This window comes from Phyllobates terribilis, unplaced genomic scaffold, assembly GCF_046119375.1.
Source record: "Phyllobates terribilis strain yellow unplaced genomic scaffold, ASM4611937v1 Scaffold_2__4_contigs__length_985480577, whole genome shotgun sequence".
NCBI classification, from domain to species: domain Eukaryota; kingdom Metazoa; phylum Chordata; class Amphibia; order Anura; family Dendrobatidae; genus Phyllobates; species Phyllobates terribilis.
In genome coordinates, this window is record NW_027362762.1 from 90,563,524 (window position 1) to 90,580,704 (window position 17,181).

General features: G+C 41.2%; 1 protein-coding gene across 2 annotated transcripts in view; it reads left to right on the plus strand.

Moving 5' to 3' along the window:
* ATM (ATM serine/threonine kinase) overlaps window positions 1-13,931 on the plus strand; it is a 147,823-nt gene extending 133,892 nt beyond the window's left edge. For both annotated transcript variants that reach the window (XM_073662206.1, XM_073662207.1), the window contains 4 exons: window positions 5,307-5,421; window positions 6,300-6,363; window positions 6,836-6,960; window positions 12,249-13,931. In XM_073662206.1, coding sequence (XP_073518307.1) covers window positions 5,307-5,421; window positions 6,300-6,363; window positions 6,836-6,960; window positions 12,249-12,432 — 488 coding nt within the window. In that variant the 3' untranslated portion in view covers window positions 12,433-13,931. The remainder of the gene's footprint in view (window positions 1-5,306; window positions 5,422-6,299; window positions 6,364-6,835; window positions 6,961-12,248) is intronic.
* The last annotated feature ends 3,250 nt before the right edge of the window (window positions 13,932-17,181 follow it).

A 17,181-nucleotide genomic window follows, 5' to 3' on the forward strand; every position in this document is an offset into this window, starting at 1 on the left:
TTCACTAAATCATCTCAGACAGATGTCTGTCCAGCCTCTGTTTGAAGACGTCCATTGAAGGGGAACTCACCACCTCTCGTGGCAGCCTGTTCCACTCATTAATCACCCTAACTGTCAAAAAGTTTTTTCTAATATCTAATCTGTGTCTCCTCCCATTTAGTTTCATCCCGTTGCTTCTAGTCTTTCCCTGTGCAAATGAGAATAAAGATGATCCTTCTACAATGCGACAGCCCTTGACATATTTGTAGACAGCTATTAAGTCTCCTCTCAGTCTTCTTTTTTGCAAGCTAAACATTCCCAAATCCTGCAACCGTTCCTCATAGGACATGGTTTGCAGACCAGTCACCATTCTGGTCGCTCTTCTCTGAACTTGTTCCAGTTTGTCTATGTCTTTTTTAAAATGTGGTGCCCAAAACTGTACACAGTATTCCAGATGAGGTCTGACCAAAGAGGAGTAAAGACCGATAATGACTTCACGTGATCTAGACTGTATGCTTCTGTTAATACATCCCAGAATTGTATTTGCCTTTTTTGCTGCTGCATCACACTGTTGACTCATGTTCAGTCTATGATCTATTAGTATACCTAAGTCTTTTTCACATGTACTGTTGCTTAGCTCTATTCCTCCCATTCTGTATATGCTTTTTTCATTTTTATTGCCCAGATGTAGTACTTTGCATTTTTCCCTGTTAAAAACCATTCTGTTGGTTGCTGCCCACTGCTCCAGTTTATTTAGGTCTTTTTGAATCCTCTCTCTCTCTTCTCTAGTATTAGCTATCCCTCCTAGCTTTGTGTCATCAGCAAATTTAATCAGTTTACCCTCAATTCCTTCATCTAAATCATTGATGAAGATGTTGAACAATACAGGTCCCAGGACAGAGCCCTGTGGTATCCCACTTGAGACATTCATCCAGCTGGATGTGAAGCCATTTACAACCACCCTTTGAGTCCGATCACTAAGCCAGTTATGAATCCACCTAACAGTTGCCTGGTCCATTGCATACTTGGTCATTTTTTCAATAAGGATGGTGTGAGATACTTTGTCAAATGCTTTGCTGAAGTCAAGATATACTATATCTACAGCATTTCCCTGATCCACCCAGTCAGTGATTCTGTCATAGAAGGAAATTAAGTTAGTCTGACATGACTTGTTAGTTACAAACCCATGCTGACTCTGGTTAATCACTTCATTCTTATCCAGGTACTTACATACATGATGTTTAATAATTTGTTCAAAGATCTTTCCTGGTATAGAAGTCAGACTCACCGGCCTATAGTTCCCTGGGTCCACCTTCTTCCCCTTTTTGAAGATAGGAACAACATTTGCTCTTCTCCAGTCTTCTGGGACTTCTCCTGTTCTCCAAGAATTTTCAAAGATTATGGAGAGTGGTTCTAAAATTTCTTCTACGATCTCCTTCAGTACTCTGGGGTGTAATTCATCTGGACCTGGAGACTTGAACTCATTTATGTTAGCTAAATATTCCCTCACAATCTTTCTGTTTACAGATAACTTGGATTCTTCTATTCCTTTAAAAGGACAGTGAAAATCAGTTGATGTTACATTTTCTTTCTGAGAGAAAACAGATGCAAAATAGGAAGTTCGGCCTTCTCAACATCCTCTCTTACCATTTCTCCATTTTCATCCTGTAAAAATCCTATAGCATCTTTGACTTTTCTTTTACTTTTGACATACCCCCAAAATCCTTTTTTATTGCTTTTGACATCTCTTGCAAGCCTTAATTCATTGTCAGCTTTAGCTAACCTGATACGTGCCCTGCAGGATCTGCAGACTGCATTATAATCTTCTTTAGATATGCCTCCCTCTTTCCATTTAATAAACATTTCTTTCTTTCTTTTTAGCATGTGTTTAAGTTCTGTGTTCATCCATCCTGGTTTCCTTAAATGCTTCCCATTCTTCCTACTTTTCGGGATTGTTAACGATTGTGCTTTGAGAATCTCATTTTTAAAAATTTCCCATCCTTCCTGGACATTTTTGTCCTTAAGGACATCCAGCCATTGGATCCCTCCTATTCTCTTTCTGAGTCTCTTAAAATCTGTCTTTCTAAAATCTAACCTTGAAGTTTGAGTCTTCACATGTCTTCCTCCTCTAGTTATCCAAAATTCTATAATAGCATGATCGCTGCCTCCTAGGGTCCCAGCCACCTTTACCTCCTCAACCATTTCCTCCCTGTTTATAAGGATTAGATCCAAAGTAGCAGATCCCCTTGTTTTCTCCCCTACCTTTTGGAAGATAAAGTTGTCAGCAAGAGAGGATAAGAATTTGCTTGACCTGTTAGTTTTACTTGAGAGAGATTCCCAACAAATGTCTGGATAGTTGAAATCTCCCATGACCACTACGTTATATTTTTTGGAGAACTTGGTCATTTGATACATAAAGAGTTCATCCATATCTTCAGCTTGCCCAGGTGGCCTGTAGTAAATGCCTACAATGGTGTCCTTTCCGTTGTTCTCTCCTTGTATTCTTACCCAAACAGTTTCCACAGAACTCCCAGTCTCTGAAGCTTCAATCTCTGTGCAGATATACGCTTTTCTAACATACAATGCGACACCTCCTCCTCGTTTATCAATTCTGTTTCTTGCAAATAAGTTGTATCCTTTTAGCCTTTTATTCCAATCATGTGTATCGTCCCACCAAGTTTCAGTGATTCCAATGACATCATATTTCTTTTCCTGCATTAGTAGTTCCAATTCTCCTTGTTTGTTGCCCATGCTTTGTGCATTTGTATAAAAACATTTTAGTTTGTGATTGGTTTCTCTTCCTCCCATATTTTTATTTAGATTTTTTTGTCTTTGTTCTTTCTTTCCACTTCCAGTAGCAGAGATCTCAATAGTATTTGTCAGCTGTATGGCTTTTTCTGGCCTTTTGCTTCCCTTCCCACATTGTTCTAGTTTTTTAGGTAGTTGAACTGTATGACACAGGAAAGGGATACAAAAAAATATCCAAGGAATTGATAATGCCAGTCAACAGCGTTCAAACTGTGATTAACAAATGGAAAATCAGGGGCTCTGTAAAAACCAAACCACGGTCAGGTGGACCAACAAGGAGTCCACAACTGCCAGGAAAATTGTTCGAGATGCAAAGAAAAACCCACAAATTTCAGCTGAAATTCATAACAATCTGAAAACTAGCGGTGTGACTGTTTCAAGGTGCACAATAAGGAGGCACTTGAAGAAAAATGGGCTGCATGGTCGAGTCGCCAGAAGAAAGCCATTGCTGTGCAAATGCCACAAAGTATCTCGCCTACAATACGCCAAACAGCACAGAGACTATCCTCAAAACTTCTGGGAAAAGGTAATTTGGAATGATGAGACCAAAATTGAACTGTTTGGCCACAACCATAAACGTTGCATTTGGAGAGAGGTCAACAAGGCCTATGATGAAAGGAACACCATTCCTACAGTAAAGCACGGAGGTGGATCGCTGATGTTTTGGGGATGTGTGAGCTACAAAGGCACAGGAAACTTGGTAAAAGTTGAAAGAAACATGAATGCAGCACATTATCAGCAAATATTGGAGGCAAATTTGCACTCATCAGCCCGGAAGCTGCGCATGGGACATACTTTGACGTTCCAACATGACAATGATCCAAAACATAAGGCCAAGTCGACCTGTCATTAGCTACAGCAGAACAAAGTGAAGGTTCTGGAGTGGCCATCTCAGTCTCCTGACCTCAATATCATTTAGCCACTCTGGGGAGATCTCAAGGGCGCAGTTCATGCTAGACAGCCCAGGAATTTACAGGAACTGGAGGCTTTTTGCCAAGAAGAATGGGCAGCTTTACCATCTGAGAAATTAAAGAACCTCATCCACAACTACCACAAAAGACTTCAAGCTGTCATTGATGTTAGAGGGGGCAATACACGGTTTTAAGAACTGGGGTATGTGAACTTTTGATCAGGTTCATTTGGATGTTTTTGGTTGTCAATAAGATTTAAAAAGAGAAAACACAGTAGTTTGACAATAAATGGCTTCACCCAACCAATAACCATGAGTGGAGGAAAAGTTTTTTTGTTATCAAGGCCAAGAAAGGAAATATTCTGATGGGGTATGTAAACTTTTGAGCACAACTGTATGTAGAGGTCTTCTAAACACAACCCCTGTCCACGTACTCTGAATCCCAACAAATGATGTCGGGGGAGATAAGTATCGGGCATGTTGAATTTAGTCGCTAGATGCTTTTGTTCTGAAGGAAGATAAAACGCTGCCACATAAGTCTGGCAGTGGCTTAAGCTCCATTTACACTGCATGATTATTGTGAACAAGCGCTCCTAGAAACTCTCTTTTTCGCAATAATATTTCAGTGTAAACAGATTGACACTCACTACAAGAAAAGCGCTTGTTCATCAGGTGGAATCATTTGTGCTGCACAAACATCAATCTCAGCAGCACATCGTCCTGTGTAAACAGGACTTGTGCTGCCGAGAAGAATGGCAGCCGATGCACACTAAATAAAATATTACAGATCATTCTGTGTGTCTGTATAAACAGGTTATTAAAATGAGTGATCAGCAGCCAAGTAGCTGATCCTCGATCATTGTGCCGCCGGTTGACTCGTGCAAACAAACCATTACTCTTCTCTCCTCAATTCCATCCAGCCGACAGTTTTATAAAGGTGTTTTAAACAAATCCATCATGGTTTAGTGATTTTACTTAAAGGGGTCAATAAAAATGTTATTTTACCGTAGTTCCTACTTAAGTTTTGATGTCCCGACCATGACATGTCACTGCTGCAGACAATCCCTGGCTGTGCAAGGCAACATTTTGGTACATATACTGCCCATACCTGCATTTTCTATTTTTAAGGAAGCGGGGTGTCATATCACTTATCACCTCAAGCAGCCAGAAGTCTAGAAGCTCCCTTGTACACATATCATTAAAAACATTATTTTCAAATTCTTTAATGGGTAAAATTGACAATTCCTTGTAAAAACAATTTACTTGTTATAAAAAATACTCTCTGTTCTCAAGAATGAGGATTTTTTTTTTTTAGTTTTAATGCTCACTTTAGCTGCCTAGAGTACCGGCCACTTCTGCAGTCTTTCAGTGATTGTCATCGATACCCCGGGCAAGGACTGCAAGCGCTTGCAAGCTCTTTCCAATAGAGCATGTAGGCGCTGCGCTGACGCTGGTGGCATCAGTGGAGCCTGCTTGCTTCAGTACGCCTACGATCCTCCGATGCTGAAACACACTGCCCTTCAGCAAAAAGGAGGCTGGGAATCTGTGCGCTCCTGAAAGCTAACATGAGACAACCCCTTTAACAGGAAAGTCTTCTGCTGGTTTGTAGGTGTTGCTTTTGAACAAGGAAAAATCCTTCCAACTCCGGAGACGGTCCCTTTTCGTTTAACACGGGACATTGCGGATGGCATGGGTATTACTGGAGTAGAGGGCGTCTTCAGAAGGTAACACATACTCATGGTGTAAAAGTGCTTCACTTTTCTTCTTTTACAAGGAATCCTACATGTTTAAAACTGAATCCAAATTGCAGACAGGATATTATAGAGCAAGAAGAGCTGATCAGATCAGAAAAAACGTTTTAGCGAAACTTTCATTGTATTAATTGAATCCCTGTTGTTTGTATGGATGAGTCCAGTGGGCGGTCATATTCAGTGATTGACAGTCTGCTCTGTATGAGGGCAGCAAGGTGGCTCAGTGGTTATTACTGTTGCTTTGCAGCGCTGGGGTTATAGGTTCAAATCTCCCCAAGGACAACATCTGTAAGGAGTTTGTATGTTCTCCCTTTATTTGCGTGGGTTTACTCCGAGTACCCAGGTTTCCTCCCACACTCCAAAGACATACTGATAAGGAATCTAGAATGTGAGCCCCAATGGGGACAGTGATGACAATGTCTGTAATGCATTGTGGAATATGATGGCGGTATATAAATGAGTAAAATAAATAAATATGACTGTGCATGCAGATAGCTGTCAATCACGAAGTAGGACTGCCCACTGGACTCCTTTATACCGTATAGTTATATGTAAGTTTCCAACAAACCATATATCATTTTGCTCAGTTCCTCCTCTGTACTGTGCTGTCCACAGATCGGACTGTGTGTACAATGTAATATTTCCTTTGACAATACATGTTCACGTGTGCTCGTCTAACATCATCTCTAGTGTCCCTTCAGGTGTTTCACACAGTTCATGCAGGAAATGTTCAAATTGTACTTTTAATGAAAAATATATCATACACTGATGACGTCTAGTAATTGTATTCCAATCAGTAGCAATGTTGATAGGATAACTTTTTATTTTTGGCCCTAATTTATCCATTATAGATGCTGTGAAAAGACCATGACCGTTATGAGAAGATCTCAGGATGCCCTGCTGACCATTGTTGAGGTACGTCTGAGCTCATAGAACAATACAGAACAAAACAAAATCCATCAGCTCACCACTTCAAGGTTACAATAGAAGCTTGTTGGGTGCGGTGCATGGACAAGGATGTGAATAAGGTATAGAGGATAATTCCAGCATCCGCAATTGAAAAGATGTAAAAAAAGACCCATATTTACTTGGTCATTCAAAAATGTCATAGAAAAAAATATTAAAAGAAACACTTGGTCTACACGTTTCAAGCCCATGCAGGGTTCTTGGTCATAGCCATTTAAAATAAAATTAAAAAATGCAATTGTGGATGCTGGAATTATTTACACTCATTAAGCTTAGATGTTTCATTCAGCCATTTGGTTCATGCAGAATCAAACCGGTTATCTGGGGGGAAAAAGGATCTTAAAGTCATTTGTTTAATTTTTTTTTTTTTTTTTTTATAAATGTGACACATTATGTAATGGGATTGCATTTTTTCCATCAGGTCCTCCTCTATGATCCCTTGTTTGATTGGACTATGAATCCTCTGAAAGCGCTCTACTTACAGCAGGATGAAGCAGAGCTCAATGCAACATTGCCGGAGGACCCCGAGTGCAACAGGAACAGCAGGTAAATGTGTCATAACGACAAAGAGAATTTGGAGCTAGTATGTTTTGTTTTTGAGCATCTAAGTTAAACTTTTACATTTTGCTGGCGACTCCAAAACATCCTCCGCTTTTTCAAGACTTTTCACCATTATGAGCCATATATCAATTACAGGAATTCAATTTAAAAGTAAATCTGTATATTCAGCTTCTATAGATACCATCACCAATTGTGTGGCACGTCATTAAATGATAGCGTATACCATAGCGTTATATGACGGGCATACCCCTTTAAAGGGAATCTGTCACCCCCTGGCACGTAACTAACCTATTAATATGGGCATACAGGTGATAGAAATGTAAATCTATTCATACCTCTATGCCTCATATTAATAGTTTTGAAATCTTATATTATGATAATGATTGCTCCAGGCCCTGGGCCCGTAAGGAATCCCCGCCTCCTCTCTTTATTATCATAGTATCCCGCTCCCCTGCATGTCTGTGTTCTGTTGCAGTGCTGTAATCTCGCGCCTGCTCGTTGAAATCCCTCCACGATCCTCCCTCCCTCTCACGAGTCTCCGTGACTCACCAACCCTATGCAGAAGATCACAGCCTAGTGTATTCAGTGATCTTCTGTGCAGGCGCCGGTGAGTCACAGAGACTCGGAGGGAGGATCATGGAGGGATGTCTTATTCCAGAGAAATCCACATTTTTCTTAATATACAGTTATATGAAAAAGTTTGGGCACCCCTATTAATCTTAAGCTTAATGTTTTATCAAAATTGGTGTTTTTGCAACAGCTATTTCAGTTTGATATATGTAATAACTGTTGGACACAGTAATGTTTCTGCCTTGAAATGAGGTTTATTGTACTAACAGAAAATGTGCAATCTGCATTCAAACAAAATTTGACAGGTGCATAAGTATGGGCACCCTTATCATTTTCTTGTTTTAAATACTCCTACCTACTTTTTACTGACTTACTAAAGCACTTTTTTTGGTTGTGTAACCTCATTGAGCTTTGAACTTCATAGCCAGGTGTATGCAATCATGAGAAAAGCTACTTAAAGTGGCCACTTGCAAGTTGTTCTCCTGTTTGAATCTCCTCTGAAGAGTGGCATCATGGGCTCCTCAAAACAACTGTCAAATGATCTGAAAACAAAGATTATTCAACATAGTTGTTCAGGGGAAGGATACAAAAAGCTGTCTCAGAGATTTAACCTGTCAGTTTCCACTGTGAGGAACATAGTAAGGAAATGGAAGAACACAGGGACAGTTCTTGTTAAGGCCAGAAGTGGCAGGCCAAGAAAAACATCAGAAAGGCAGAGAGGAAGAATGATGAGATCAGTCAAGGACAATTCTCAGACCACCTTCAGAGAGCTGCAGCATCAACTTGCTGCAGATGGTGTCACTGTGCATCGGTCAACTATACAGCGCACTTTGCACAAGGAGAAGCTGTATGGGAGAGTGATGCAAAAGAAGCCGTTTCAGCAAGCACGCCACAAACAGAGTCGGCTGAGGTATGCAAAAGCACATTTGGAGAATCCAATTTCTTTTTGGAAGAAGGTCCTGTGGACTGATGAAACCAAGGTTGAGTTGTTTGGTCATACAAAAGGCGTTATGCATGGCGGCAAAAAAACACAGCATTCCAAGAAAAACACTTGCTACCCACAGTAAAATTTGGTGGAGGTTCCATCATGCTTTGGGGCTGTGTGGCCAATGCCGGCACCGGGAATCTTGTTAAAGTTGAGGGACGCATGGATTCCGCTCAGTATCAGCAGATTCTTGACAATAATGTTCAAGAATCAGTGACAAAGTTGAAGTTACGCAGGGGATGGATCTTTCAGCAAGACAATGATCCAAAACACCGCTCCAAATCTACTCAGGCATTCATGCAGAGGAACAATTACAGTGTTCTGGAACGGCCATCCCAGTCCCCAGACCTGAATATCATTGAACATCTGTGGGATCATTTGAAGAGGGCTGTCCATGCTCGGCGACCATCAAACTTAACTGAACTGGAATTGTTTTGTAAAGAGGAATGGTCAAAAATACCTTCATCCAGAATCCAGGAACTCATTAAAAGTTCCAGGAAGCGACTAGAGGCTGTTATTTTTGCAAAAGGAGGATCTACTAAATATTAATGTCACTTTTCTGGTGAGGTGCCCATACTTATGCACCTGTCAAATTTTGTTTGAATGCAGATTGCACATTTTCTGTTAGTACAATAAACCTCATTTCAAGGCAGAAACATTACTGTGTCCAACAGTTATTACATATATCAAACTGAAATAGCTGTTGCAAAAACACCAATTTTTATAAAACATTAAGCTTAAGATTAATAGGGGTGCCCAAACTTTTTCATATAACTGTATAAATTAGCTGTTAAGATATATGGGCCAGACATATAGATCTCCCTGAGAATCTGCCTCCAGAGCTTATTGTAAATGAAGGGGGGCGTTACCAGTGTGAGACGTGTAGATTAGGAGAACAGACTTGTCGGGTCATTACACGTCTCACACTGGTAACTCTCCCTTTCATGTAAAATAATCTCTGGTTGTAGATTCTCAGGGAGAATTTTATTTAATATACTGAATATTTGGACATCAAACACTATCCAATCGATAACCTTATGGAAGCTGAAGAGCCATAGTTCACAGGCCACAGTTCTAGAGCTGTGCTGTGATAATACAGGGCAGGTTATTATAGTGTGCTGCACAGGACTTGTTTTAATAAGTCATCACTACATGGGTAGGTTATTATAGTGTGCTGCCCAGGACTTGGTTTAATAAGTCATCACTACATGGGTAGGTTATTATAGTGTGCTGCCCAGGACTTGGTTTAATAAGTCATCACTACATGGGTAGGTTATTATAGTGTGCTGCCCAGGACTTGGTTTAATAAGTCGTCACTACATGGGTAGGTTATTATAGTGTGCTGCACAGGACTTGGTTTAATAAGTCGTCACTACATGGGTAGGTTATTATAGTGTGCTGCACAGGACTTGGTTTAATAAGTCATCACTACATGGGTAGGTTATTATAGTGTGCTGCACAGGACTTGGTTTAATAAGTCATCACTACATGGGCAGGTTATTATAGTGTGCTGCACAGGACTTGGTTTAATAAGTCATCACTACATGGGTAGGTTATTATAGTGTGCTGCACAGGACTTGGTTTAATAAGTCGTCACTACATGGGTAGGTTATTATAGTGTGCTGCACAGGACTTGGTTTAATAAGTCATCACTACATGGGCAGGTTATTATAGTGTGCTGCACAGGACTTGGTTTAATAAGTCATCACTACATGGGCAGGTTATTATAGTGTGCTGCCCAGGACTTGGTTTAATAAGTCATCACTACATGGGTAGGTTATTATAGTGTGCTGCCCAGGACTTGGTTTAATAAGTCATCACTACATGGGCAGGTTATTATAGTGTGCTGCCCAGGACTTGGTTTAATAAGTCATCACTACATGGGTAGGTTATTATAGTGTGCTGCACAGGACTTGGTTTAATAAGTCATCACTACATGGGCAGGTTATTATAGTGTGCTGCCCAGGACTTGGTTTAATAAGTCATCACTACATGGGTAGGTTATTATAGTGTGCTGCACAGGACTTGGTTTAATAAGTCATCACTACATGGGTAGGTTATTATAGTGTGCTGCACAGGACTTGGTTTAATAAGTCATCACTACATGGGTAGGTTATTATAGTGTGCTGCACAGGACTTGGTTTAATAAGTCATCACTACATGGGCAGGTTATTATAGTGTGCTGCCCAGGACTTGGTTTAATAAGTCATCACTACATGGGTAGGTTATTATAGTGTGCTGCACAGGACTTGGTTTAATAAGTCATCACTACATGGGTAGGTTATTATAGTGTGCTGCCCAGGACTTGGTTTAATAAGTCATCACTACATGGGCAGGTTATTATAGTGTGCTGCCCAGGACTTGGTTTAATAAGTCATCACTACATGGGTAGGTTATTATAGTGTGCTGCACAGGACTTGGTTTAATAAGTCATCACTACATGGGTAGGTTATTATAGTGTGCTGCACAGGACTTGGTTTAATAAGTCATCACTACATGGGTAGGTTATTATAGTGTGCTGCACAGGACTTGGTTTAATAAGTCATCACTACATGGGCAGGTTATTATAGTGTGCTGCCCAGGACTTGGTTTAATAAGTCATCACTACATGGGTAGGTTATTATAGTGTGCTGCACAGGACTTGGTTTAATAAGTCATCACTACATGGGTAGGTTATTATAGTGTGCTGCACAGGACTTGGTTTAATAAGTCGTCACTACATGGGCAGGATATTATAGTGTGCTGCCCAGGACTTGGTTTAATAAGTCGTCACTACATGGGCAGGTTATTATAGTGTGCTGCCCAGGACTTGGTTTAATAAGTCATCACTACATGGGTAGGTTATTATAGTGTGCTGCCCAGGACTTGGTTTAATAAGTCGTCACTACATGGGTAGGTTATTATAGTGTGCTGCCCAGGACTTGGTTTAATAAGTCATCACTACATGGGTAGGTTATTATAGTGTGCTGCCCAGGACTTGGTTTAATAAGTCATCACTACATGGGTAGGTTATTATAGTGTGCTGCACAGGACTTGGTTTAATAAGTCATCACTACATGGGTAGGTTATTATAGTGTGCTGCACAGGACTTGGTTTAATAAGTCATCACTACATGGGTAGGTTATTATAGTGTGCTGCCCAGGACTTGGTTTAATAAGTCATCACTACATGGGTAGGTTATTATAGTGTGCTGCACAGGACTTGGTTTAATAAGTCGTCACTACATGGGTAGGTTATTATAGTGTGCTGCACAGGACTTGGTTTAATAAGTCATCACTACATGGGTAGGTTATTATAGTGTGCTGCCCAGGACTTGGTTTAATAAGTCATCACTACATGGGTAGGTTATTATAGTGTGCTGCACAGGACTTGGTTTAATAAGTCATCACTACATGGGTAGGTTATTATAGTGTGCTGCACAGGACTTGGTTTAATAAGTCGTCACTACATGGGTAGGTTATTATAGTGTGCTGCCCAGGACTTGGTTTAATAAGTCATCACTACATGGGCAGGTTATTATAGTGTGCTGCCCAGGACTTGGTTTAATAAGTCATCACTACATGGGTAGGTTATTATAGTGTGCTGCCCAGGACTTGGTTTAATAAGTCATCACTAAATGGGCAGGTTATTATAGTGTGCTGCACAGGACTTGGTTTAATAAGTCATCACTTGCATTGTGCATGCCTAGATAACTTTTTTTTCTCTGTTTCTTCCTAAGCAACGACACTCAGAGCTTTAATAAAGTGGCAGAACGCGTCCTCTTGCGACTCCAGGAGAAGCTGAAGGGAGTAGAAGAGGGGACTGTGCTCAATGCAGAAGGACAAGTAAACCTCCTCATCCAGCAGGCCATGGATCCCAAAAATCTCAGCAAACTATTTCCTGGCTGGAAAGCCTGGGTGTAATGTGAGGTCCTGTCATACCTGGGATGCATTTGTTAAAAAGATGACCTGTAAGAATGCTTGACTCTGTATACAGCAGGCATTCTACGTTTTTCAGACAATCTTGGCCATGGACGTTGTGATATTAAGCTGCAATACCAAAAATGGCCTATAAACATGAGTGGCGCTGTTCTGGTAGAAAGCGCACCGTCGTGACATGATGTATAGTGTACATTGCCAGTGGTCAGGAATAGACGACTATTCCCATGTACAATTTCCATGATGACATATCACCTGACTCCCTTGTATAGACATTAGACTTTGTACTATAATTGACTAGAATTTTCTCTGATAAGGTTTTAAGGTCGTCTCCTGCTCATTATGTAGATAATTAGCTTTGATTGGAGGCAATGATGCATTTTGTCCCTTTTACTATAAATTCCAGGGTTGAATTAATGACATCTATTCCCGAGTGATCAGAAGGAGGTCTATAATTTTTGCGCACTCTTGGGGCGCATTCAGACATCCGTATAAATCGGTTCGAGACCCAGAAATAAATGAAATTGTCACGCTTCGGTCTGGAGACCTGCAGCCAGTCGGTGCATTGCGGTCCGACCTTGGACCAATTTATACTGACGTCTGAATGCGCCCTAATACAAATATAGCCATCAGAAAGCTAACGGCCACATCAGGCACCAAGATATCACTTATGCCTGCCCTGTTAGTTATGGCTAGTATAGCCATTTGCTATATCTGTACAAATTGTTGGCGCCCTTAGTCTCTGGTATAGGTGCTTTCTACGGTTATGATTTGACAACACATGTTCCTGTCCCTGCGTGCCCATAGTGTAGGGTGGCAATTACCTGTATATAATAATATATTTTTATAATTAAAGCGCATGTCCCCTAAAATAAACCAGTAAGTCACCTGTAAATATAAGGCCGTGGGTTTTAATTCTTTGTAGTTGTTAAACTAAGCAAAGTATTTTTATCAAGAAAATTCCAGTGAAGTTGGGTTATAACTAATGTGGTCTCAAGGGCAGCCACTCAGTTTTCCTTAAAGGTGTTGTATCAAGTTTGGAAATGGATAAAGGATAACTTCCCAGTCACTGGTGATCTGACCCACCTATCTCCACTCAGAACGGGGCTCTTCCCGTCTCACTGGAGCAGAGGTTGAACATGTGCACCTCCGCTCCATTCATTCCCTATGGTACTGATGGAGATATCGGAGCACTGTACTTGTCAGTCTCATAGGGAATAAGTGTTGCAGAGGTGAGCATACTCAACCTCTGCTCCATTCACACAAGACTCTGAGCCCCATTCTCGAGATCATCGGTGGTTGCAGCTTATCCCTTACCCTTCGGAAATGATCTTTTCAAACTTGTTACATCCCCTTTAAAGGGATTATTCGGGACTTTGTAATTAAAAAAAAGGAAATGTGCCTAAATACTGACCGCTCCTGATGTCACCTCGACAGAGTGACGGCTTCTTTTCCACGCTGCTGTTGACAGGGCAGGACTGCCAATGTCATTCTGATTGAAAGCTGGATCCCCGCTGCCTTACAGGGGTGGAGCTAGCTGTCAATCAGAATGACATCGGCAGTCCCGCCCCGTCAACAGCAGCGTGGAAAAGGAGCTGCCGCTCCGTCGAGGTGACATCAGCAGAGGAAGCAGAAGTTGTCTGTTACCATGAAGACATTCATTATTTTTGATTTAAAACCATTAAAAAGGAGCAAATTAGTCTAGAAAAGTGGAGAAATGGCAATAGTGTGCCATAACATCTGCATCATTTTTCAATTTAAAGTGGACTTTGCCTGTAAATTAATTTGTTTCTGCTGTATGACTTAGACACCAGGTGTAATGTCCGTTCTTCACGTATATGAAGGAACCATTTGGTTAGATGCATTTCAGGGCTGTAGATCTTGTTCATAATAAATATATCTATTGTAAATGAGGTGTGGTCTGAGTATGTGAAATTCTAACAACCAAGCAGTAGTGGTTGCCACATTTGTCCATGTCGCGTTCAGGATCCCAGGTCTCTGGAGTTATTCTGCTAGTCTTCTTCTATACTGATGGTCAGTGAGAACAAGGCTGGTGAGGAAGTGTGGGAGAACTCATAAACGTCGCATGGAGAGCGGATGAGTGTTGATCTTGCAAATTAATAGAACTTGGTCATGAAATGTCCCAGAGAAACACAGTCTTGTTAAATTTTGGTAATAATTGTACCTGTGATGCAGGGGAGACACAGTATGGGCTCTTTGCAGTCCAATAAAGTGTCTGTGACAGAAGCTGTTTACTGCTTTTGACTTGTAAGGTCCACTTACTCTATAGGACCCTGTGCAATTGCACTGGTTTCACCAATAGTATGTCTGCCCCTGGTGCAATGTATCTTAGAACTTTCAAAATGAAGAGAAGGAAATGACTGTCCAAATTACAATATTTACCTTATCAAGATCTGATTTTGTAGAAAACATCCCTCCTGTCATGTGTGTGTTGGGACTTTGGGCGCTAACCAGGTCCCTAGAACTAGGGGCGCCCTAGTCTATACCTGTCCCCAGATTACTCCTGAAGGTGGAGATGCCGGGTTCTCGTGCCTTGCTATATTCCACTATCTACCCTGATCTGTCCCCTCCTCCACCGTCGATAGTGGGAAGCTGAAGTGTATAGGAATACATTAACCAGACAAAACAAGGGATGACTGACAGGGATAAATGAAAATACAAACCATACAAAATACTCACACAAAACAACAGAGTGGGACACAGGGGAGTTAAAGGAAGTAGAAACCTAATAGGAGAGGATGAGTAAGTGCACACAGACAAAAACTCCACACAACAATCTCCAGAACAAACTCTAACCACAGACAACTCCTCCAACTCCAGAACCAGGTAAAATGAACTAACATCGTCAATCTCGAAGTGCCAGAGGTGAGCATATATAGCAGAGCGGAGTGGCCAACACTGAACATCTGAGACAATCCAAGAAGAAAAGCTTCCGAAGTCTCAACTGAGCAGATCTTGCACTGCTAGCAAGGAAGGAAACCTGCACTGATTAATATGATGGTGACGTACTTCCAGACACAGTGGTCTTCTGGCCCCTCTCTGTCGTGGTATCCCTGTGACACCTCATATGTAGAAAGATTGATAAGTAATGGCCAACTTAGGAAAATTGTTCTTGAAACTATTTAAATACCTTGTCCCCTATGTTACGTTCTCGTTATTGGGCTCTGCAGACCTCTGGAGTTTAGGGTGCCGCCTGATCTAGCCCACATATCTGTGCTTTTCCTGTTATAACCTCCAACTTGCCACAGTCCAGTTACTGTTTGCCATCTTCACTAAAGAATGGGAGCAGCTCTGGTAATCTTCCCTTTCCCGGATACCTCAATCACGTGTAGCCATATTACATTAATCAGACGCTATGATGATATAAACAATTCCAAATTCTAAGCGGATGCTAGTCTAAAGGACAAGAGAGGCAATGTCTGTGCCTGGGCAGCAGCATGCATGTCACGGGCATTCTTTATCTTCAACCAACAGTGGCCTCATCTCAGCTACAACTGGGTTGCATAACTTGTGTCCAAAGGGCCAGATGCATCTATAGCATTTGTGTGGTCCCCAAACATGCTTTTCTGTAGATGCTCATATGTATTTCCCATGCCAAAATGAAGCGGAGAACTCAATGGCTCAGTAATCAATTTGTTTTGCAGCTTTTATTTGTGCGTTTGTACGTGCTCCCCGTGTTTGCTTGGGCTTCCTCCGGGTTGTCTGGTTTCTTCCCACACTCCAAAGACATTCAGATAGGGAATTTAGATTGTGAGCCCTATTGGGGACAGTGATTATAATGTCTGTAAAGTGCTGTAGAATATGATGGTGCTATAGAAGCAAGCATGAAAATAACTAGATGTGTAGTGTGGGAGCAACGATGGATAAATACTAATGGTGCACTGTGGAATATGGAATATTGTGAAAATGGAACTGCAATTTTGCTATAGAAAAATGACAGTAAAAAGAAGGTACTTACCGCATAGATTGGCCAAACTCCTATGACGTGCTCTCCTACTCCCATCAGCCTAAGGTGGTTTTAATTAGCTGGATCCTTCCTGCCCTCTAAGTTGTAGGCTTTTCAGCCCAGGAGAGGTGACTTATCAGGATAGGTCCATAAGAATAAAGTATGTCTTGTCGATTGCTTTTGGGGACACATGTATTGGCCAATCGACAAGACTTACAGTGGGTACGGAAAGTATTCAGACCCCTTTAAATTTTTTACTCTGTTTCATTGCCGCCATTTGGTAAATTCTAAAAAGTTAATTTTATTCTCATTAAAGTACACTCTGCACCCCATCTTGACTGAAAAAAACTGAAATGTAGAAATTTTTGCAAATTTATTAAAAAAAACAAACTGAAATATCACATGGTCATAAGTATTCAGACCCTTTGCTCAGTATTGAGTAGAAGCCCCCTTTTGAGCTAGTACAGCCATGAGTCTTCTTGGGAATGATGCAACAAGTTTTTCACACCTGGATTTGAGGATCCTCTGCCATTCTTCCTTGCAGATCCTCTCCAGTTCCGTCAGGTTGGATGGTGAACGTTGGTGGACAGCCATTTTCAGGTCTCTCCAGAGATGCTCAATTGGGTTTAGGTCAGGGCTCTGGCAGGGCCAGTCAAGAATGGTCACAGGGTTGTTCTGAAGCCACTCCTTTGTTATTTTAGCTGTGTGCTTAGGGTCATTGTCTTGTTGGAAGGTGAACCTTCTGCCAAGTCTGAGATCCAGAGAAC